At 39.9% G+C, this 24904-nt stretch overlaps 1 protein-coding gene across 12 annotated transcripts in view; it reads left to right on the top strand.

Moving 5' to 3' along the window:
- Positions 1-24904, top strand: part of PPFIBP2 (PPFIA binding protein 2) — a 1806653-nt gene that overhangs the window by 1596266 nt on the left and 185483 nt on the right. For all 12 annotated transcript variants that reach the window (XM_069623590.1, XM_069623589.1, XM_069623593.1 and 9 more), the window contains one exon: positions 21085-21264. In XM_069623590.1, coding sequence (XP_069479691.1) covers positions 21085-21264 — 180 coding nt within the window. The remainder of the gene's footprint in view (positions 1-21084; positions 21265-24904) is intronic.

The raw sequence follows: 24904 nt of genomic DNA on the forward strand, positions 1-24904 counted from the left end.
TATTGCAAGGTCATATAAATATGTGAGGTATAATTTCTTTGAAGTGCCCAACTTCAGAAGAAAATTGTTGACCTTCTGTAAACACTCACCAAGATCTGCCATGAATAAATTAAATAAAGCAGGGGCCAAAACGCACCCCTGCAACTATCTTAATGGGAGCCGATAAGTAACCTATACCGTTTAATTTGACTCTAGCTACATTCTATTCATGCAAAATCCAACAGGCATGAAGTAATTCTAATGGCATTCTCAGTTTGTGCAACTTTTCCCATAATTATAAATGATTGATATTATCAAAAGCAGATTCTAAGTCCACAAACAATATGTATAATGGAACTGCCTGTTTTTTCTTTGCTTGTTGAACCAGAGAGTTCACAATACACATTTTGTAGTTACAAGATAAACCCTGCCTGGTATTGTCTTAGTATATAATGGTCCACTATCCAGTTCTCAATATTTTGCAATATACCTTTAGAAAAAACTTTGGTGGGATCGTCCAATAATGATAAAAATCTGTAATTCGCAGGGTATTTTTTTAAACCACGCTTAGATACTGGGATAAAGTGGAAGTTCTCCAAGAAGCAGGAATAAAACCTGACTCTTTTATTTGGATAAAGAGCGTCTATGATATATCTGCCCAGAGGTCTAGATTAGCCATCATTACCGCATTGCATACCCCATCAGGCCCTGGGGCTCTCCATCTCTTTAAATTCTTAATGATTGTTATTAAATTCCCCCACTCAAATCTAAGATTATTTATTGAACAAAGATATAGATTAGTGGTTTCAGGAGCATCATATTTTACCCCCAAATATAACTCCCAATCTTTTGAGGCTATTGGATTTACCAAGAGTGTCCTTTGTTCCTTTCCTTTAGAATTATAAATGACACTTTTTGCGTATGCCCCTTTTGTATTGTTTCATATAGGGTTCTCCATGTGGCAATCTTGGAAGATAATTTACACCATCTCAACGAATTATGATATCTATTTTTGATTTTACATATACCAGCTTTCATAATATCGCAATAGGTGGCATTCAAATGCTTTTACCTTAATTGCTTGTCTCATATCACATTTTTTAACTTTTTGTCATAGAGCTGAGAGTGAGCTTTGCCCACTTTCACCCCCGGACTATAAGATCTTATTAGATAATGTGACTTAAATGTACTGATCCAGTTTATGATTTCATTAGGATTGGTAAAGGTCTTATATACCTTATCCAACTGTCCCATATTGGCAGTAATAGCCTGTAAGTTTTTATTGGACCAGCCAATTCTGTTAAGGCCAGTGTTGACTTTAATTTGGCCCATTTTCTCTTGGGCAATATTCTGACCTTTTTCCAAAGCTACCTCGATTTTAAAAATTCCATGGTGACTAAAACTATTAAATAGCACTGACATTGATCTTATTCTACTGTATAGTAGATTACTCCCAAACAGATAATCCAAGATCAAGCTTCTTGAGCCCATTCTCCATGTCTTTCTAACTGGACATTCCCACGGAAATATCTCATTTATCATCTGTAAATCTAGGTCACTGACACATTCTACCCATGAGGATGCCTTTCTAATAGATGACTCTCAATGTTTTACTTGTGAGGGAAAAGAGATCTTTTTCAGATACTCTACATTCTATACAAGGTGAGTTCAAATCACCTCTGATAAGTACTTCTTTGTCCTTATGTTGTTTAATATATGAAACAAGTGATTCATGAATAGTTGTTTGAATCTTCCCCTTCTCTTTACCCCCATGAGGTTCATATACATGTACCACAAGTATACTGTAGTTATAGCTAGAATGTACCTCAACAATCAGGATGTACGGACTGTAGCACTCGGGCTTAATCTCTCTTGCCTCCCACACATTTGTGCATAAAGTTAACAGGCCACCAAATGGCCGTCCACTAGACCCTCTTCTTGCCGGATTCTTAAAACAAGTGTAGCCATCAAACAATACATCACCCATCATTCCTGTATTACGATGATGTCAGAGGTTTGAAAGTTTGCGGACAACCCCCCTTTCGCAAACTGATGAACCTTGCCTCTCGTGTTCCAACAAGAGATGGTGACATGAGTTTTAGTAACTCTGAGAGGGAGTGGGTAAGAATGACCGTAACCATTCCCAGTGAGATTTTGCTATAGCCTCGTCGACAGCTGGACTTTCCTGTGATTTAGCGGATCCTTTGCAAAAGCTTTCACAACCCAATTGCAAAGCCTCAGATGGATTTGTCATTTTTAAATTTTTAAATGAACAACTTGATCAATATCATATCCCCATTTCAATAGGGCAGAGGAATTATTTCTAATCGGGGATACTATTTCTGAGTCCAGACAGTGAATCAGTCACGTAGGCACTATAGCCTTTGTTGTTCCACATAATCAAAGTCCGAACTTTGTAAAACACGCAAAGATGGTAAATGTTTGAACAGATCTAAAATGACTATACAATTTATTTGAGTGCCATCATCCTCAAACAATCAAGGACATTTAGAATAACAAGCCACCAAGGCATCCTGGTCCGTGAACATGGATGTAGCTTTTAAGGGTTCTAAAAATTGAGCAATCATTTCTGGAGTCAATTTATGGATAGCACGTTTCATTACTGTATTTCTCTTTGGAAACGTACAGAATAACGGTTTAGCTATTGAAAGAGTAAAGAAAAGAAAATTCGTCCCACAAGGTCACTGTACCCCCATGGGGAGCACCCGCCTGGCAACTTTAGGGTTGATGGAGATGAGGGGGTCATGGAAGTTGTCCCTTGGGACGATCAGTCAAATATGTTAAATACCGCATGAACTCGACACCTGAAACTGTGCTCTGCACATGCCGCAAGATTGTGACTGAGCAAAATGAAGTAAGGGGTGTGTGGAACACAGAGAGCCCTATAAAGGGAGTTAGCTCCATAGTTTCACTCCTTTTCTGCTCCTTTGTTGCTGCCCTTGTAGAAGTGCCAGTATCTATCCTTATTCCCGCAGCCTGACATGCTCTTATGCTTCCCAATCTCTGCTTCTACTTTGAAAGTAGTGTTCCCCGCTTGGCTTACCTTGCTGCTGGATGCAACACAAGAGTGGCAACAACTCCTTCCTAGCCCCACAGTGGCTCCAAGTGGAGTACTCCCTCAAATCTTTCACTTGGCCTAAAGTCAATTGTTTCACAGGGATTGTCCACCAGTTTTGCCCTGTGAGACTGCATATCTAAGTTATTCACTATGTTTGGTTCACATTCCTCACAAGAGCAAGGTGGAATTTACATTACATTAAGCTTGTGATTTTGGGAAATTTTTATTTGGATTTCACAAAACTCACTCCTTGCTTGGTACAATAGGATGTTCTCAGGTGTGCTTGAGCCCACAAATCCTGCATTCTGACTTCCTTGTTTGCAAGCAGGTTTGTGTTCATGCTTTCCGCCTCCATATATCATACATAGATGCTTGATGGATGCGTTTTCTTTTGTTGCCATGAGATTTTCATGTGTCTGTTACCCATTCCATGCAGTGGGCTGCAGACTCGCTGTGTGCTGATTCCTCAGATCTTATCCTCGCATGAAACCCTGAACGAGGCCCAAAGTATTTGTCAATTCAGCCAATTGTATCTACACATTTCAGTCATCTTCTGGAGCTGATTTCTTGGGGGTTTGTACCATGGGTATTAATAGGGTAATCTGAAAACATGTTGGGCTCTTCTCGCACCTGTCTCAAATGGCACATTTCTCCTTGGGAAACATAAGGATCCTTTCCTAACCTGCCCAACTACTGCATATTTTAAGTGGCCAATGTGGTGCTGCTCAGAGTCCCTACTCCCCCAATCTGTGGGGAACCAATTGGCCCTGCTGACCAAACACTCATTAATCCTTGCCCTGGCAGCACTGTTTCTCCCTTTTGCTAGGAGAATGTAAGCGTTCTTTCCTAACTAGACCATCTGCTGCATCCTTTCAGCGTACTGCACAGAGTGCCTCCTCCGCCAGACTCACCATGAGGGAACACCAGTAGGCCCTGCTGGCATCAAACTCACCCATCCTTGCTTTTGTAGCGCTGTCTCTCCCTTCTTCAATACCAGGTCCATTCTTAACTCCCAATAAGCCCCTGACTTCATCAAGGAGGCACAGACATATGTGCAGTGGCTGTCACAAGTTGGAATAGAGAGGCAAGGGCAGTGTTCTGCACCTTTTGCCTGTCTGTGCATTTGCCACAGGGAAACCCTGTTTGCAAGCTATGTCACTAAAATTGAACTTGATCTGTTTGCATGTGAAGCATGCAGAAATTATTTGACTAAATGCAATGCTTTTCATTAAACAATGTGCAATTTGAATGGCTTAATATTTTTATATCATATTAGCTAATGTTAAACACAGCAAGAATAAGTGTTGTCTTAGAAAAACAAACTTGGATAATGCTAGAGGGTTTCCATATTCATGCTGCCATTTTGCATGAAGAACATGCAGACTAATACAAATGTGACATTTAGTATTCTGCAAGGACATGTTAGAATGTGTTTTACAAGTTATCTGATAGATCGAGAACAATTTGGTAATAGGCCTATCACTTTATAAAATTGACATTATCAGTAACAAATACACAAACAATCTATTTCCTTTTTACATGTAACCTTGAATTGGTCAACTTAGTTTAAACTCTGGTTAAACCAAAATTGTATGGTTATACGGGGCTTAGCGTCCTCGTCATCAGGAATGCAAGTGTCAGCTTTCTATAAAATAGGCCTCATTATCAATCGGTGACTAAGGCATCAAGAGATAAATAGGCACAGCTCTGTGTGCGTGTGTGTAACCAGGTTGAAGGCCTTGATATAAAATAACAAGAAAATAGAACTCATGCTAACTAGTTATTGGACTCAGCAAATTTTGGTGGACTTGTTTTCTAAAGGGTGAGCAAGGTCACAAAGTTCAGAAGTCATGTGAGTCAGTAATGTTAACTTCAAATAGATGAAGCCCCGAACAGCCTCTGAACCTTTACCTGGCAGAGCAATATGGCCTCTTGTGAAATATATATTCATCCATCAAGGAGCCTATTTAAAAGGGTCTTTTGTTTTGGTGAAAACAAATATCTACTCCGCAGTGACCACTGGATGTCGGACCTATGCACAGCATGTGAATCTAAGCAGATACAACCATCAGAAATGCTTTTACGGTAAGTAATGCATTGTCATATTTGTTGATACTAGGACCTTAGCAACACACCTAATTCTAGCTAAATTGTGCAGCAAATGTTAAAAATAGAAATGCAAAAGAAGTGACAAATGATGAAATGCATTATTGGATGTACTATTTGAACCCTCTGCTCAATTCATAAACTGGGACAGTTTGTTTTCAGTGTAGCTGCCCAATCACATCCATGTTGTTATTAACAACAGAAACCGAAAGCTAGTGCTCAATAGTTGGAAGGTCTTAAAATATCTCATATCAACCACTTGCCTGCATTGAGAATGCATACTGTTTTATTAGATCAGTAGACCAACAGTGAGACTGCATCCTCCACAGAACTGAAGGATGCAAGCACTGCCTCTGCAAACAGCCGGGTGCAGTCTGACATTCCTACTGAGTCATGTTTGAGTGGGTGAGAGTCAAATATGGCAACACAATCTCCAAGAATACACACCTAGAGTGCACTCTCGCCTCAAGAGGAAGAACAATTGCAAAGTCCACCTGTCATCTGGATGTGTGAGGAGCTTGAGATGTGCTCAAGTTATCCAAAGTATATTGTGTGCAGAATTGACCAGATCATTGTTTGGGAGGATCATGTCTTTTGAAAGGGCCTAGTTTGGTATGATTCCCAAAGGCCAAAAACTATTGTAAAGTAATTGTGGCAATGATAAGAGATACAGAAGGATGAGATGAGGAAGCGAAAGGTTAGAGGGTAGGAAGTAGTGACACTGTGCATGTATCATAGTATTCCTATTTGGCAGATAAATCAACAAGTTTAAGGAAAGAAGTTCTCCCGTAAATCAGGCCCTGTAGCCCCTAGGTGTCAGAATATGCCAGTAAGCGTCTATCAGAAATGTAATCTATTGTTTTAAGCGAGAATGGTCGTAATTCATAGAGGGGTGCTTTTAATCGGTACCATGCTAGGGTATAATCTCTAGATAAAAATAGCAGTGGAAAGCTCAGTTGGAGCAAAAATGGTAAGTAACAACGCCTCAAATAATGAGCAGTTATTTGGCTTGGTGTTGTAGGAGTCAGCATTAAGCCGTACAGAACCATCTATCAAACAAGGCACTATCGTTTTGAAAACATTAGAGGAGATGTATTTCTCGCCACAAAACCTCTACAGAAAAATACAAAGCATACCAGTAAAAAATTAAAACCATGTAGCCCACAGCATATGCCCTTAAGAGGAGATGCTCAGATAGTATGCACATAAACATATTCTTATTTCAAAGTCTGAGTTCGGAGGAAAAGAGAACTTTCTAAAGTTGCACACAGTGGTGCTCTAAGCTTGGCAATGGAATAGCTGGCCATTCATGATTTTTAATAATGCATTTGTGGGGGTCAAAGAGCTTCAAACATTCAGAACCGGTCTAAAAAAGGTTACCTGTATATAGATATAAATTATCGTTCAGTCACATTTTTGTTGTTAAAATTCTGATGGTCTTGGGAATTAGATAGAATAAGAGGTTGCAATGCTAGTGGAGGGTTCTCAGGGATGTATTATTGTGGAGGATTGAACAAAAATGAATAGAAGGACCCCCAGTATATAGCGCTTAACCATTTCTTGTGGCAGGCATGGCTATGACCCAGGAGTAATGGTGAAGTGTTATTAGTGGTGATCTGTTTCCAGGCATAAGATCTCTATAGGTCTCCATAGCTCTGACACCTCAAAATGCAACATGGAACACCTTCAGGAATGCATGTAGTGAATTGTAAATTTCCTATGATTTGATGCAGGCAGTCTCTCTTCCTGGAAGATCAGGCTCTGGAGGATTGTAGAGGCTTCTCTCTGAGAGAAACCAATTTGGGCACTAATCTTTGCAAGAGATGAGCTCTCCTTTTTAATTGTAGTGCCAAAATGTAAACAGGGTTTTTATAGAACAAGGCATGTGCTACTGAAGGGAAAGTGCTGTTCTATCCAATCATTGATCTGATTTCTATGAAGTAGGAGTTTAATGCTGGGTTTGGTTGTTTGCATCAAGCCGTTTTAAGAGTTTTGGGTATAGTGAGTTGTGAGACTTGATTGAAAACAAGAGACTTCTATGCATCACTAGGGGATGTAGAGTGGAATGTCGATGTACTTTTAGAAAAGTGTCATGGGGTTAGATGTCAATAGGTGGCAATGAAAGCCCTAAGTTAACAGGGATGTAAATGTAACCCAGAGGAATAGTTCAATAGCAAAGTAGCATATCAAAGGAAAGCCGTTCTGATCTCTTAGCTGTGTTTTCTTACCTATGTTTTCATTAAACTCAGTTTATGGTCAAGGGCTGACTGCATGGGTAGAAACAGGGGATTTATCTAATCTAATTAGATGTCAGAGAATGTTAATTCTATAGTTTGGACTTCACTGCTCCGCAGGGTGAGCTGAGATTAAAAAGAGTGCTCTGGTTAGCATCATCATGATCAACTTTGGGAAACCCAACCCTGTGCAAGTTAGTTATCAGAAAGGGGGTAGGGGAAGAGGTAGGGAGGGAATAATTTATGGTTTTGTGGATCTGCATGAGTCAGGGAAGATATTGGGATGAGCAAGGAAACTCCACATTCTTACACGTGGAACCAGAACATCAGCTGCTCCTCCAAACGGTCCTGCCGCAGCCAGAGTCTCGTAAGTAGAGTACCCCCATCAGATTCCTGAGGACAGAACAGGAAGCGGGCCTATGGCTTGGGACTGTTTCACTCATGATGTGAACAAAGCAAAAACAACAGAGAACCTCTGCTCAGTAGCTGTAAGGTCTTCATACATCCCAAATTAACCACTGTCCTGCATCATCAGCAGATGGTATCTCATTAGATCAGAAGATCAACTTTGAGAATGCATCCGTAGCAGATCTGAAGGCTGCAAGTGCTGCATCTGCATACAGCTGGGTGCATTCAGACTGTCCCACTGAGACACGTATATGAATTCATACGAGTCAAAATGCGGCAAAACAATTGTTTCTCCAAGAAAACAAACCCACAGTGCACACTGTCCCTGAGAGGAAGAACAATTGCAAAATCATCATGTCTGTTAACATAATAAATAACAAAGTAAGATAAGGAAATATAGGCCATGTAGACAAGCGCTCCTGCATGTAGTACTCTTGAGTCAGAATACCAAGCTCCCTCTCACCCATCACACTCCAAGCACTTCCACTCCTGCCCATTACCAAATGGATCATCAAAAACAAAGCACCATCACTCTGGACCATCCCGAAACTCAATATCCTTCTGAGTACAGAACAAGCAAGTTGACAAGAGGTCAGAAAGCATAGTCAAATGCAAAGGTCTTTTAATTTAAGCATGCATTGGAGCATGAATAACAAAAAAGCACAATAACGTAAAATAAAAAATACCAGTAAAGCAATCCTCGCCAAGCAATGAAGGGGACAGCATGGGGTGAAAGAGCACTCAAAGGTCGATAATGCCATTATAGCACCAAAAACAAGCCATACACAAATGGATACAAAGGCACATTAAATGCATACACATACGCCAAACACAAAGCTGGATTGAAGAGATCAGAGACCAGTTAGAAAAAAATAAATCTACATGAAATACCAAATTCGTGATCCGGATAGCTTCTCCTCTAGACACTGTCTATAAAGGTCTGGGAATGCACAACCAAATGCTGTGCTATGACAAAGACAAACAATGGAACAACAAAGGAGAAATATTAGGTCTACAAACAAGTATCCAGAAGGAACACCTCCATAAGAAAAAAATTCCAAACCCGTCGGATGGCAGAGCTTTAGCATAGATTTTAAAAGGATCTGACCTTATTTACCCAGAAATATATGAATTATAAATACATGTGCAGAATAACTGTCGTGCATGAAGGTACAGAGACCTGAAGGATGTCTCTGATTGCAGAATTTGCTTGTGAATCTGAATATATAATCCTTATTTATGCCACATGTTTATATAAGACATTATAGGGGAAAGACCTATTTAAATCCAATGTGAGCATAATTCCTGTGGGGAAGGCTAACTCCCCTTATGACTTGCTAAAATACATTACACCAATCAAAGCAAAGAGGCAGATGTGTTTGGGTGTAAGTGATAGGAACCTATTACAAGCTCTGCCCAGTCCAAAATCACCACATCAAATGATGCTGTGTGGGTTGAGCTTGTTGGGTATTTGAAGTGAAACACATAGGAAGAGAGAAGATTTTTGGGGACAGTAGAAAAGAAAGGAAGAGAGGCTGCCTAACAGGAGAAAAGTGGATTGGGTTCCAACTGGAAGGGACTGATGGAAATGATGCTTAAGAAGGCCTTTTGCAGAGGAAGCTGGCTACAGAATAATTTCCCAAGACAGAACCAGATTGCCGGTGAGGGATTTGGGAGCAGGGGGACAGATTGAAAGTTTACCTGGTGTAGTTACCTTGCACTGCTGATGTCCATACCTGCCCTTGGCCTTTGAAGTACAAACCAAAAGTGAGTACAATAACCCCAGAGCATTTAGAAAAATATCCCAAGAATTAATCAAATGACATAGGATAATTATATTTATTTTAGGGAAACGCGGTTTACAAACTTAGTCACTAAAATGGGACTGAGTCTTTTTGAATCTAACACATTTCATTAAGCAATATGGATTTTGAATGACTTCAAATCTTAACATCATGTTAGCTAATGTTAAACACAATAACCCCAGAGCCTTTAGATAAATATCCCAAGAACTAATTATATCCCACAGGATAATTATATTTATTTTAAGGAAACCCTGTTTACAAGCTGCGTAAATGAAATTTCATGGAAGTATATTTAAAATAGATTCTTAAAATCCAAGATTGTGCAAGGCGTATTTGTCTCTGACAGTAACAAACTGTCAATTGATTACCTGAGGTTTCACAGCAACACAATCTTTCCGGGTTTGCAAGCATGGTCTATAATATGTCTCACAGATTTTCAGGGATTCATAAGCATCTTTACATTATACAAAAGAAAAATCCTGAACAGTTTTCTACTTCTCAAATGGAGTAGGGAGGAGCGTAGTTACTAACCTTCATTCCCAAGAACATACTGTCAATTAGAATTACTGATGTTATTGTAACATTGCACAGAACTAGAGGCCTTCTGCTTTAATTGGACTCCGAGTGCCAATTAAAATGAAGTTGTTGATCACTTTCTATTTAATTGTCATAAACCGCCCTACCAGAAATGTGTGCACCTAGTCATTATCATAATATTTATTCAGATTTCTCCATTAACATAGTACACATTAAATCACAATACATTACATAATAAAATGAAGCCATAAAATATAACTCAATCCAGTTAAAACCACGTCCTTTACAGTTTTTAAAATCGCTAGCAGACCTTTCCTTAAAAACCTGCCTAAAATGTATTATACAAAACCTCTTTTTTTTTCTTTTTTTTTTTCTTTTGGTTTAATTGCAATACAGTTTTTACAAAAGGTAAAACCTCCACCAATTCCCTCTTCCTTGATCCCGTTCAATTAGAGAGAGGCAGATGAAAAGGGCTTCTTTTGTCTCATGTTTTCACTGTATGGTGTTACTTTAATTCCAAATATTTCAGAAATAATGCCACCCCGCTCACACCTCGTCTATCGTTTCCACTGGTCAGGAGGGACCAAAGTTCCTCTGCCTCTAAAGTTACAAAGTTTTTCAGCGGATCCGAGAAGAAACGGGTTCTTGCCGTTTTAAGTCCGCCGCATTCTAATAGTAAATGCCGACTAGTTTCAACTTGTGGGTTTTCCTCACAAAAGCGGCAATTGTTCGATGTTGCTTGTTTCCTTATACCTAGAATTTCATGAGTTTTCACCTGATTTAGGCGGAATCTTAGAAATGTTCTGCTTAGGTTTTTGTCAGGTAATTGCTTTAGATACCCTCCCACTTCGTTGACTTTCATTGGCGTTGTTGGAAACTTCGAAGTCAGGGAGTAGGTGTTAGCCACTTCTAGGGTGTTAATCCAGTCGGTCTCAAACAGTTTTTTGGCCACTTTGTTTGGGTTACATATCAGTGTTTCTACGGACATGTCCAGTTCTTCTAATGTTTTCAAGTTTGACTGCTCCCCTTTGTTTAACATCTGGTTCGTCCCCACGTCCATCTCTTTTTTGATTAAATCGAGTGTTCTTTATCTTGGAACACTGAGCACTTTCCTGTATAGCATTATGACCAGGTATTCAAGTAATATTGAAGAGACTATTGTCCATAAGAGATTGGGCAGTGCAACTTCCTACATTCCTGTTTTCCCGGGTCATTGACTTGGGCTGCTTAAATGTACCTCTCGAAGTATATGAGAATCTAAGGAAATCTAGATGATCTGTAAGTGAGAAAACGAAAGGAAATTTAGAAGCAATTCACCACATATTGTAAATGAGGAAATTAGCACATACTCATTTCAAATCCTTTCATTTACTAGCTCTTATCTAATGAATTTTGGGGGGAAACGGTTGCTGTATTGTTTCATTGAAAGTATATTTGGATGTATTTACTGTGTGAGAAATATTTATTTTATTTTTATTTATTGGGTATTTATAATGCGCCTATGCAGCAAAAGGTGTGCAGAATGGGAAGTGCAGGGTTGTGGTGAGGAGGGGGAATTGCTGGTCGGAGCGGAAAGTGCAAGTCCCGGTCAGAGCGGAAAGCGCTAGTGCTAAGGAAGGATAGGATGCGCAGGTTCTGGGGGAGAGAGGGAAGGGTGCCCCCGGACTAGGCGAAGGCTAAGGGGAGGCCGGGTGGACAAGTGCCAGGGTATTGCAGAAGTGCAGGGGGGTGAAGGTCCACAAGCAAGTGCTAGGACGGGGCTCAAGGGCTCATGGTGGTGCAGGCCCAGCCAGGCGAGTGCAAGGGATGGAGCCCAGGAGGGCAAGTGCAGGTTAGGGGGGAAAGTGAAGAATGAAGTGCTGGGGTTGACTAGGCGGGGAATGCCAGGTGCCCTGTGTGAATCAGAAGGAACCAGGCAGCCAGTCACAATGCTGCAGAGGGAGGACATTAGCTGGGGAGAGGGAAAGGGAAGGAAGAAGAGAAAAGGAGGGTCTTGAGAAGCTTCCTGAACTTTAGGAGATCCTGGCAAATATATAATTGTCAAGGGTTTTGGTGATTCATGCTTTTATTGGTGAGAAAATACACGTCAAGGAGACAAGCAGATAAAGCTTTTGAACTCATAGTATTTCCCTTAAGGTTGATAAGACTACTGCCTGAGGCAAATGTTTAAATGTGGGGTTCTACTTAGTTACATCGGAATACATTACTGCGTAATTTGCTTAGTTTTTCCGCATTGCTTTCTATTTCTTTTAATATGGGGTCCCTGCATGCCTTGGTAATGCCCCCTTACGTGCCCCTTAACACCATATATATTTACCCCACTAGAATAAATGATGTAAAATACCACACACTTAGTTCGATGAGTGTATGAAATGTGGCGAAGCATGGCTGCTATGAAAGGTAACATTCATTTGTCAATAAAAAACTAATCACGCTCTAAAGTAGAAATATGATGGAGCTGAGGCCAAACCTTTGCGGCCCACCTAAGGATTGATCAGAAAATCAGCATAAGCAAAGAGGGGTTACTTGTATTTTTTTCCCAAAAGAGACAAATACCAAGATAAATGAGCTTACCACACGATGGAAGCAAGGAAGCTATCATGCTATTATGGAGAACCTCCAATTCTGCCCATGAAATTAAATGCAACATTTTGAGTTCTTTTTTTTTTAAATATACTGCAAAACGGAAATAGGAACAGTAATTTTGCATTATTCTTATCTTACACATTTTAATCATTCTAAATGATAACTCGTTAATAGGATCGGGATATCTGATGCTCACTACATCAATAGCCTGTGCATCCTATTACACCAACTGGTGCACGTGTTGGTTAATTTGGACAATACACTTTCGAAGCGAAGATTAATAAAAAATTAATGACGTGTTATCATGTAGCATGCAAACCACTAATAAGTATGTTTGTAGCACATTACAACAAAAGGTAGGTTGTTGTGGTGACAATCGTTAGGCTTGTGTAAACCAATACACAATACATCCGTCTGGAATACACTTGGCCGAACGCTAGCCTTCAAATAATAGTGCGAGTTTATATTCGTAACACAGCAAATATTCTAAAAATACAAAATTAAAAGAAATGTTGCAATTTAATAAAAGCAAAACTAATCACTAATAAAAATGAATAAAATGAAACCTGCATAGGACAACCAATGCCTCTGGTAAAGCACATGTCTGCAGAAATTACAAAATGGGAAATTACCTGCAATTACATACGTTTATACATGAATCCCGAATGGTGCCTAGATATGTAGCGCAGATGTAGCGCACCCCTAAGCATCTGGAAAGCAAGAATCGCTTTGTGAATTGGCTGACATTGCAATTACTACGTTTGGAGGCATTCCAGAAAAAGTGCTATTTTGTGGCGTTTTTGAAGAGCTTTGTCTGTTCATACTTCATGTTTTACGAAGACACCCAGCTTTACGACCAAACTAAAATTGTACTTTGAGTAGAGGTCCACGTGGACCAAATGGGCCTGTAAGCAATTCAAGCCTCTAATCTCAATCAAAGAGCAGGAATCTTAATACTGCCTGTTGTGATTCTTGAAACAGTCATTGTGTAATAAACCATGTGACTGAATTAATGGAATGTACTTTTCAAGGGCTCTGGGGTAGGTTTTTTCAGTGGTCCAGCCGGTCTCTCATTTCTTTAAACTAGCTTTGAATATAGGACTGATCAAATTACACTTTGGCAGTCAGAAGATGGAATATACATTTTTGCTTTTCTCAATAATTAAGGATCTTTGAAGCAGCAACATGCTGTTTGGTAAATACATTTTCATGACTGTCTAGACTCTGATGTGATTTTGAATGCCTATTTCAATAGGCAGCCTTGGTATTTTTTTACCTTATTGGGCTTGTTCTGCATACGCTGCCTTTCGCATGGTCCCCTGGGTATTCTGGTGTCTCTGGAAGAGAGGTGGTGTGGGCTAGTTTAGTGGGGAACGGGGGAAGTGCAGGGTAGCTTTGCATGTGGGCCTGTTTCTAGGTTTTCTGTGTTGTGAACATACAACCGTTTGTGTCCAGAGGTAAGCCTTGTGTGAAGGATTCATTGACCAGAACTGTGATTTCTATATTGATTGTAGAGGTGTGTAGTGTTCTGTTGTCTGGGTTCTGTTCAGCGAGTTCTATGATCCTGGTGTGTTTCAGGATAGGAAAATTCACAACTAAAACTGTTTTTTGTTTGTAACGAATGACTTCCTTTCGAAATTTTAGAATGTCAGCTGGTCTTCAGTTCATGCTTTTAAAAGTGAATGTAGCCACTTAATGATAGCTGAATCATGCACCCACCATATTGTATCAACCCAAATGTTTCAGGATTTGCCAAATGTACAATTTCTGGGTTTTCAATTGATCATTGCCAATTCATTTATCCTCTTGCACTGCACGCTTTGCATGCATCTGCTTTCACATAGTTCTCGACTGACACGTTGCACAACACTTCTGCCATAAGAATATAGCTACCTTTCACAACAACAAAATCGAATTGTAGCTACACACATAACTGACTATCCTCTTACATACACCCCTACAGCTTATTTCCCTAGTGTACCTCTCTCCACCGATACATATGCCAATTAGACATGGGTGGCTAGCAGGGACTCGGCCAAGCCCTCGTCACCTTTAATGACCATTATGCACACACACATACTAGCACCTCCTAACTTTCCCATACTTGGGACTTCGGTCCAACCGAGAGCGTTCAATCTACACCACGTTGGGACCATACCCATGGTGGAAGGCGCTATACAAATAATCAAATTAAATAGAGGTAGAGAAGATTGGTGGAGGACCCCGTGGGCAGCGTGGAGTATTCATGCAGCTGCTGCAAATAAAACATTTACTTATTTCAAACACATGTTTTGAAACTAATTCTCTGGCCAATAGTGAACTGCAATTCATGAGTAGAATGAAGTACTTTGTTTGGTTGTAGCATCTTGATTGATTCTCCCGTTTGCCCACTGGGCCCTCCACTAAACTTCCTTTAATTCCTTAACATATATTTATGAAAATACACATGCAACCCACCTGATCTCTCCACAGGGTGAGAAGACGCTTAATGATCTTTCAATGCAGCTACACAGACTCGCTTTATGTGGTTCTGATGGACATCATAAGGGTCTGTGAATGCCGACACATCCTTGAGTGGATGCTCAGATTTGTATGAAACTTTTTAAGTAGTTCTCAGTACAAACCAACTGATGCATAGATGTGTCATGTTGTAAACGAGTCACTTGTGTAAAGCTGTGTGTAACAGGGCTTTCTTCAAGGCCATATGCAACTTCAAGTTGATCACACATTGGAAATAAATATGGAGAGAGTTCCAAAGTGAAGAACCTTGAATGTTCAGTGTTCTACCTCCAAAACTCCTTTATCTGGAGGACAGCGGCTTTAGGAAGATGACCTAAGGAGTCGAGTTGGCTGTTATCAAGGGAGTACCATCTTAAAACTGATGCATTGTTTGAGTGGGAACCAACAGAGACTTTTTAATGGTGGTGAGATGTGGCTGGTGTGCTTCAGACCAAGTATGAGGCAGGCTGCACATTTCTGGACACTCTGTATTGTATGGCTGTTATTCACTGCCATGGATTATTATTCAGTAGTTTAGAAGATAAAGGACACCTGAGAACCTGACTGAGTTGCAGTACTCTCAGGAGAGGAGATAAGATACTCTTGTGAGCTCAGAACGGTAAAAAGTGATATTTTTGACTGTTTGCATGAGAAATGAAAAGGATGTCCTGCTCAAGGTGGACTCCGAAGAGTCCAATCTGCTGCTTAGGTATAGGTTGAGTTAAGATCCTGGGGCCAGGAAAATGCTAAAGGACAGGAGTTTATCATGCCAATGAAGAGAGCCCTAGTCTTTAAGGCATTGGGGGAAAACACAGCTAGTTTTCACCCAATAATATTTGGTTTTTGGCATAATTGCCTGTCAGCATAGATTGGGTAGCCAATGATATGGGGATTGAAAACGGGTCATATGGCGGCTAATCATATTAAATTGTATTGGAGATATGAGAGAGCCCAGTGGCATGCAATATGGGCATTCTCAGCTGAAGGATTGGAAAAGCCCCAGAGCAAGGGTACAAACTAACCAAGAGCAGTGCCATTTATTATGATGAACTTTTTGAAATATCAAACACAGATCAGATGGTCCAATTTATGAAAATCTGCTGAAAAGCCAACTAAGATGAAGACATACTTTTGCCCCCGATCTCTGGCAGTGAGAATGTTCTCTCTGAAAATGAAAATATGTTTCATCCATCGGTTTGGATGCTGAAACATGTCTGGTCATAGTTACACAGGGGGCAGGTTTGTTCGAGATAAGTGGTGTGCGGATTCAAAATGCTTTGCAAGGTAAACCAGACATGGATCTGTAATTGGTTATGATTTCTGGATCAGCTGATAGCCCCTAGGAATTGGGTGAGGATTGCATGCTTCAGTTTGGGAGGTGCACCACCTTGTATGATGAAAGGATTGATAATACATAATGCACCAATTACATGAAGACCAGGTTTGGCTGTTCTCAAACTGCAGATGTTGAAAATCTCGAAAATGTTTAAGGATTTTAGCAGTTTCATTGATTGAAACTTCAGTAAAATTAGAAAGAGTTGCTTAAGAATAAGGCCCGGTTAAAAAAAGGGGCAAAGGTTTCACTGCCGAAACACTAGCCAGCATTAGGAAAATAAGGCAAGTGCATCGGAAGTGGGTCAAAGTCTAAAGCACTTAGAGTCCGAAGGGACGGGGAGGCGATGCTATTGTCTCTGAAAGACAAGAATTCCAAGGCCTTCTGGCATAAAATGAACACTAGTGTTGCTCCCCAATCGTTGCTCCAAAGAGTCTCGGAGTCAAACTGGGTTTCGTATTTTGGAAGGGTCTATGGAGATAGTGACGGTTCTATACGGAACGCGGTTCCCTTAGTTTGGGACCCTGATGTAACCGATCTCATGACCTTTGGTGAGGATGCGATTCTAAGAGTAATCAACTCCATTAGCTCCTACAGGGTGCTAGGCCCTAATGGTCTGGCCAACTGTGTACTCAAATCAGACTACGTTGCCTCGTCTACGACCCTGTCTATTCTGTTTGCAATTATACAGGCATTTGTAGTCTTTGCGCCCTTGTGGTCCAATGCTTTTATTGTTCCTATTTTAAAACGAGGACATGGAACAAATCCAGCCTGATACCGGCCGATCGTGCTCTTCGAGGCAGACAGTAAGATCTTCACTGCTATTGCATTACACCATCCAGAGGCTTGGAAACCGGGGACGGGCAGACTTTCAAAATGGCAGACCGGTTTTAGGAGACAGATGAGGACCACGCTGAATGGCCTGGTGACTATTACCGTACAACATCTGGCATGGAGTGGCAAATACGAAGCTGTATATGGAGTCTCACTGGATCTAACATAGTTAGCTGGGGAATTCCTGCAGGTTTGTTGAGTCTGCTTATGGCCCTTCACTCAAGAACTGAAATTCAGGTCCGCTTAAATGACTCAGGGACGCTGTCAAGGAAAATCTAGATTTTCAGGGGGGTAAGACAAGGCTGCGATGCTTCGCATTGTACATTCAGTCTCTACTTGGCAGACATTATTGAGGCCTTTTGTGCCTCTTTGATTACTCCGAAATTGTCTCTGCTTTGCTTCCAATGGCTTTCTTATGCAGATGATTTTTTTCTGTTTGACGTAAGTAAGATCGGCCTTCAGTGCTTGATTATGGCATTTGTGAAATTCATGGAAGATCACTCATTGATAGTGAACCCTTCCAAATCCAAAATAATTAGATTTTCAAACAGAAAAAATAAGTGTTCTCACAGGTGGTCCATTGGTGATTCAATAATTGCATGTGTAGACTCCTTGGTTTAATTAGATTTTCGATCTATTCTAATGCTTCACTGACTAGCAGTGTCATCTGGCTGAATGAACTTGGTTACTCAAAGTTTGGAAGGTTTTCCCTTAAACCTGTGATAAAATACTATGAAGCTAAGCTGATTCCCAAGCTACTTTACGATATATTGAGACACACCAATCCCCTATACTGGAACAACTGCATGTGGTTGATGCAAACATCTGGAAGAGAATATTAAGCATACCACTGAGCTTTCCTGTAGAGTGGTTCATTATGACTTGGGCTTACTTTCTCTTAAATCACGTGCCGAGTGACAAATTCTATCCCTCTTAAGGAAAATTGTAATCCCAGCTGAGAACTCGCTATATGTTGATTTTAGAGCACTTTATTTTACTGATAGTTACCCCAGAATGAGAGCCCTTAAAGAATTTTCACTTTGGTTCTGGAAAAGATAGATTGATTTTAAGAGGACTTGTTAGAGTACCATAGCGCAGTTAAATTCCTCTATACCCTTATGATTGGGTCGTGTCTTTGGACCAATTTCACTCTTATCCTTCCCAAGTACACCTGAGGGAAGATCCAAATGGAGGGGTGTACGGGCCCCATTTTTGAGCATTTAAACCGATAAATTGACCCGCACCATCTTTATACGCTTCCGCTGGAACTTGGTCAAAACTAAAGAAATCTTGGTAAGATGTAAGAAGATCTCGCCAAACTATGGAGGGTGTAGGTTTTGCAAGATACCAGGTATTGAGGAAACGATTAAACACCTAGTAGTGACTTGCACAGGGGTAATTGCTCTACTTGGGCAAATTGTTTCAACCTCACACTCTGACCTAAATGCTTCTTGGAACATATGCTTGGCAGGGTGAACCATGTTCATAGTAATTGGCATTACTTCTTTTATCAGAGCACTCAATTTAGAGGAGTTTTGGCATGTTTTACATTTGTTATATATGTTTTGGTATTGTATGATTGATCATTGAAATAGAATCATTGTATTGCTGATTTTAAATGTACTGTATGTTGGATTTTTTTTAAACTATATTTTTAGCTCTTTGAGATCCATCTGGGAAAGCATGGTGGGGCTGAGGCTACTCTAGAAGCCAGAAGGGTCTCTGTTTTCATCTGGAAGAACTGCATCAAATAATATAATTGTTAAGAAGGAACATGATGACTTCTTGGAGGAAGTGGGCCGCCAATTTTGTGGAATATTTCATTAACTGAATCATCAGTACTGGATATTACTTTTTTTAGATGGGCGATTTTTCTCAATAGAGACTTTGTAGCCACTATTATAGATAAGGCCAGCCAATCAAATGGGAGAGTATTTGGATTTTTTCAGACTCTGCTGCATGCCCTTGGAACACTGTTTCAAAGTCTAAAGGTTGCTCATAAACCATTTGTTTACTTTGGTTTTACTGGATTTGTCTGACGTTTCAGTGTAGCCATTCTATACTTTTTTTTCTTGATGTCACTAAGGAACAAAAGCTAGTTCAATATCTGGATGGAATGGGATATGGATAACGCCCTGGTAATACCACATGTGGCATTCCACGTCAGTGGAATTGATACTGATATTGCCTATACCGAAGGGTGTTAGGACCTACCCGGAAATGCCTTGTACTGAGAGCAACACAAGTGATGCAAAACCTGAAACATGCATGCTGCATTTTTTAACTGTGAAAGAAAGTGAAACGCAAACAAGGCAAAATGTAACTTGGTCTGAGGTGAACATGAAGGATTTCCACAGTTTAGACACCAGGGGCCATATTCAGGGATGTTCGTTTTCCTTATGTGCAACTTGTTGTACCTGCCTTCCTCTGAGGCGGTTGGACTCTGCAGTGGCATCATCATCATCAACAACAGCACACATTGACCCCTGCAACAGTTTGCATTGCGCATTTCTTTTAAACCAACATGGTTTAATATGGCTAGATGGGCACTGATAGGTGACTTTATGTGAAGATGGCCATTGCTGTGGCTTTGAGGAAACCTTGAGGTTGATGTACTTTGAGAGTTGCATACTGTGCTCCATGAGGCTATCAGTGAATGTGGATGTGTGTACTGGTTAAAGATATTACCAAGAAGCCATGTATTGTAAATATATTTTGCTATAATAGATTTGGGACACCTGTTAGCCAGGATCATTATGTTGCTTGTAAACCAGGAGCATCATCACAATAGTGCAAGACATGAAGGGCTACATTACAAATTATCTGTATGTTGATTTGATATTGTAGTGTTGAAACCTCCTTTGTGGAATATCTGTTACTATCATTTTTCAGGAACTGGTTGAACATAGATACAGTCGAGGGCACACCGAACACTGGGAGGCAATATGTCTGATAGAAATTGGAAGACCTCATATTGATTTGGCTGTCCGCACTGTTAATGCCTAGTCCCCAGAAGGTTGTGATTTCAGTTGTTTGCTTGCTACATGAACATTGAGCTCAACTTCAGTTAATACAAATTCCAGTGGCTGTCAGCTGGGTGTAAATCCTACACAATGGATTTCATTGTTAATTGCATTAATCATTGGCACAACTTGTTTTGGGTATTATTCCCTTCATCTACTGCATTAAATTACAAAAAGAAATAAGAAATATATTTTCATTTATTTTTTCAATTACTTATTTTAAAATGTACTGTTTTTGAAAATATATTAAATCTTTAAGGTCTATAACATAACATAAAATAAAAGGAGCAACATCAAAGATCGGCTTAACTCTGCCCTAATTTCAAGATATCATTTACATACTTTACTTTCAGGCCCCTCTTATTTTGGGTAGCATTGAAGATCAGATTTCTCCTTTAGGGCTTTTGTAAATGAAGAAAAGATTGTTCTTGTAATTCCTTTTGCCTTACGTTCCTTGTCAGATGATGAGGACTTGCTTCCAATTCTTAAACCTGATACTGTTTTGTCAGCCTCTCAGAGCACGTTGCTTTTCACAAATGTCCATGATCTGTGATCTGCATTATATTTTGTTTCTCATAAGTACATTTTTGTATTTTAAAAGACAACACATGATTTCAAAAGCCTTTAAATAAGAAAGTGTTTTCTTTGTATTTAATTTCAGCCAAAGAAACTTGGATTCTCACATTTTAGTCATCTAAGGAAAAAGAAATGTGATGATTCTACAGACTATGTTTGCCCAATGGACACTAGTCCAAATTCAACAAATGGTACTCGAAAAACTTATGGTGGATTCAGAGGTCATAGCTCCATCTCTGATAATGAATTGGACAAACTAGAGCAGGTGGGACAAAAAACCGATGCTGGCATTCTCATCTAGCGCTATCCATATCATCATCATCATCCTCATGCATTCCAATGCTTGCAAATAACTGTGTGCTGCCATATAACATGACATGCCTGCCACATCAGCATGAGTTTGTTGAGAAACTACAAGAATGGATTTTTCTGTTTGGTTTGAAGATATCAGAGTTTTTATATTTATACTGAAAATTGCAGATTATATTTTTATCTCAATTGAGCTGATAAGCATGACATTTTGTTAGATGATAATATTGAAAGGGACTGTTACAAAACTGTTCTGCACATACATCTTGAAAAAATTAAAGGATCTTCTCAATTGATTTTATGTACTTTATCTGTAGCTCTTTCTTTTAAGATGTATTTTATCAATGACATTTATTTAAATTATACAAGTAAAAGTGCAGAAACTTTATATACGATTTAAGAAAAAATGTTTGGTACCAAAGCAATGAACAGTATTTTTTATTCTTAATGCTATTTAAATGGACTGTATATTTTCATTGACATGATTTTTAAAATGCAGTGTGTAGTGTGCACTGTAAAGAGGAATTGTAGCAAATTAGACGTGGGTTTCAATATATATATAAATATGAATAACTATATAGTTTATGGTTCTTTGATTCAGTTTCAATTGTGGTGAATCCTCTGTGTAAATGTGTACATATTTAGTTTTCTTTTGCAATGAGCATCATGCATGTAAATAGGAATATGAAGCCAAATGACCAACACCAAGAAAGTATTTTCTCTTGCACGGTATGGTGTTACTTTCATATTGTCTCATTTTCCATCCAAATGTTTTGTGACTCAATGAGCAACCAGGAAAAATGCAATAAATAATGTCAAGTAAACAATTCCAGACTGTTTCAATGCTATTATACACACATGAATACAGTCTTATACATAGTTGAAGCATGTTTAAAGTACAGGAACGTTAGTCAAGATCTCCTCTTTTGAAATGTAGTTAGACCATTTGTATATTTTGCAAGAGTATATACGTCACAAGACGATGCATGGGTTGAGTATGCTAGAACATCTTTCAAACCGTTTTGTAGATTTTTACCACCTACCAGCTCCTTACGATTTATAGAAACACAGGCAACATCAGTTTCACAAATTTAAGATGGCTGGTATGTATATGAACAAATACGGTTTATAGTGACTTTTACGAATTGCATATTTTCAAATGCCATTTTTTCAACACAATTTTGCCGAATTATTTTTTTGTTATTTTTTTATTTTTTTTTTTAAATGGGGGTTCCCCCCAAATCCCCTTTTTTTAACACTTTTTTAATTTACGAAACCAAAAAGAAGTTTTCGAAAAAATGACCGGATACCAACAAATACATTTGGCATACTGTAAATCACGGCATGGTATTCAAATCATGAATGCTTAAGCATTGAATTGAGTGTTATCAAGCATGTGCCATTGGATAACAAAGCATGGTGTCAAACGTAATAAAGCATGTGGTTGAGCTATTTAAATATGTCACAAGAAATTAGATTAAGAATGACCACATTAATACTCGCTTTATCATAATAATGATTTTGTGACCTAAGCCTCTGTAATTTTCAGAAGGTGTTGTATTATCTACTGTTCTGCTCTCATAATGTAGTCCTAAACTGTTCATACAAAATGTTTGTTCTTCTTTGTATTTTCTCCAAATATCTTGAGCACCTGATTAGTTGAGTTGGGGAACTAGATTGCATTTTATGGTAGCTGACATATATACATTGTTCTCTCCAATATGAATTGAATGAAGAAATTGCTCACCATTAATGTTCCTTATATGGGTTCTTCTCCCGCAGATTTCTCCTTGGATAGATATCCAATCCAGCATCAGCTGTTCTGAAATGTTTTCAACAGGGGAAGTAGTACGACCCGACTCAATCGTCGACTTCCTCTTGACTCGACCTTGCCACTCCTTGGCTCCGGACAGGACATCGGCCACCATATGTACTACGTCAATATGTCCCCATACCTCAGTTCCTCAACATTTTTTCTCCTGAGCATAGCAACTGCAGAGGAAGAATCCATAGGATTTGGGTGAAAATAGTCCAAACACTTTTTTATTTGAGGAACAGGGCTGTTCTGAAACTCACTGACTGACAGCATTATAACAACAAAGCATCATATTGTGCCTAACACATAATTATTAATAACCTCGTCCCAGTAGAAGAGCATAACAAAACATAGACTGCAGACCACTTTCATAGCTGGGTCGGAGGGCAGGGTGATGAGGAATTTGCAGGAGAATTCATAGAAAGAACATTTCTGGGTCGTAATTTCTCCTTCACTGGATTGCATTCTCCTGCAGATTTCTCATCAGATAGACTCCTAAAACAGTACAGAGTTGCATAGGCGGGATGAAAGCCCTTAAACAAGGAAGGTCTCCGGAACTAGTTTGCAGAATTGAGTGTCCGAACCACGTGCTACATCCAGGCAGTAATGCCTGGTGAACGTGTGGAGTGACAGCCACATCACTGCTCCACATATTTTCTTTACCGATACATCCCTCTGCAACACAGATGATGCTGCAATAACCCCTTGTGGAATGTGCTGGATGCCTGTTGGCAGATCTTTTCCTCTACTCCAATAAAAATCTGCAATGCAGAGTTATTCACCAAGAGATTGTCTGTTTTGACACAGCGAGAGGTTTTCTGGACAAAGAGAAAGCTGCAGAGTTGCTCATCATGCCTGAATTCTGCTCTCCTAGCCACATCAAAGCTGCGAGCCCTCTTAGGGTCGGGCGTGTGCAGCCTCTTATCATTTTTAGAAGGATACTGAGGAGGATAAAAATACTGTCAAATCAATGCTCTGAAACATGTGGAATTAAGAGACCGATTTTGGTAGGAATTTAGGATGCCCCTTGCTTTCTCCTGAAAGAATTGTAGGAAAGGTGGCTTGCAGGATAAGCCCTGCAGCTCACTTACACGTCTTTCTGACGTGATCGCCACTAAGAAAGCTGTTCTCAAGGAAACTAGCCTGATAGGACATGAATGCATTGACTCAAAAGGAGCCGCAATCGAGAATGTCAAGACTAAGTTTAGGTCCCAGCTTAGAATCCAAAACAGGGTAGGCGGAAACCTACTTGCAAGGCCCTTCAGGAATTGGGTCATTACCGGGATGGTGAAGAAAGGTCCTTGATCCGGAGACATCTTGAAAACAGACAAAGCCACCAAATAGCCTTTGACTGTACCAATCTGGAGGCCTGATGAGGCTAGTGACAGAAGGAACTCCATCACTGTAGTGCTAGGACAAGCAATGGGGTCTATCTGGCGTTCCGTACACCATGCCTTGAATCTTCTCCATCAGCACGTGTACACAGATCTCGTAGATGGTCTGCATGCAGCCAGCAGCACCTCAAGTACCTCTTCTGGGAGGTCCCTGTCATGCACCTCATCCTCTCTAGAGCCACGCATATATGTTGAGGGATTCTGGGTTCGGGTGAAGTACCTGACCTTCCAACTGGGCTAGGAGGTCTGGCCATTGAGGCAACCGCAGAGGTGGGCAGATGGCCAAGTCCAGGAGTTCTGAGTACCATGTCCTCCTTGCCCAATGTGGGGTGGTTAAGATCCTGGTCGCTCGAAATCTGCTCAACCGCCTGAGAACCCACGAGATG

Source organism: Ambystoma mexicanum, chromosome 11 (assembly GCF_040938575.1).
Source record: "Ambystoma mexicanum isolate Mex_15411 chromosome 11, UKY_AmexF1_1, whole genome shotgun sequence".
In the NCBI taxonomy this organism is placed as follows: Eukaryota; Metazoa; Chordata; class Amphibia; order Caudata; family Ambystomatidae; genus Ambystoma; species Ambystoma mexicanum.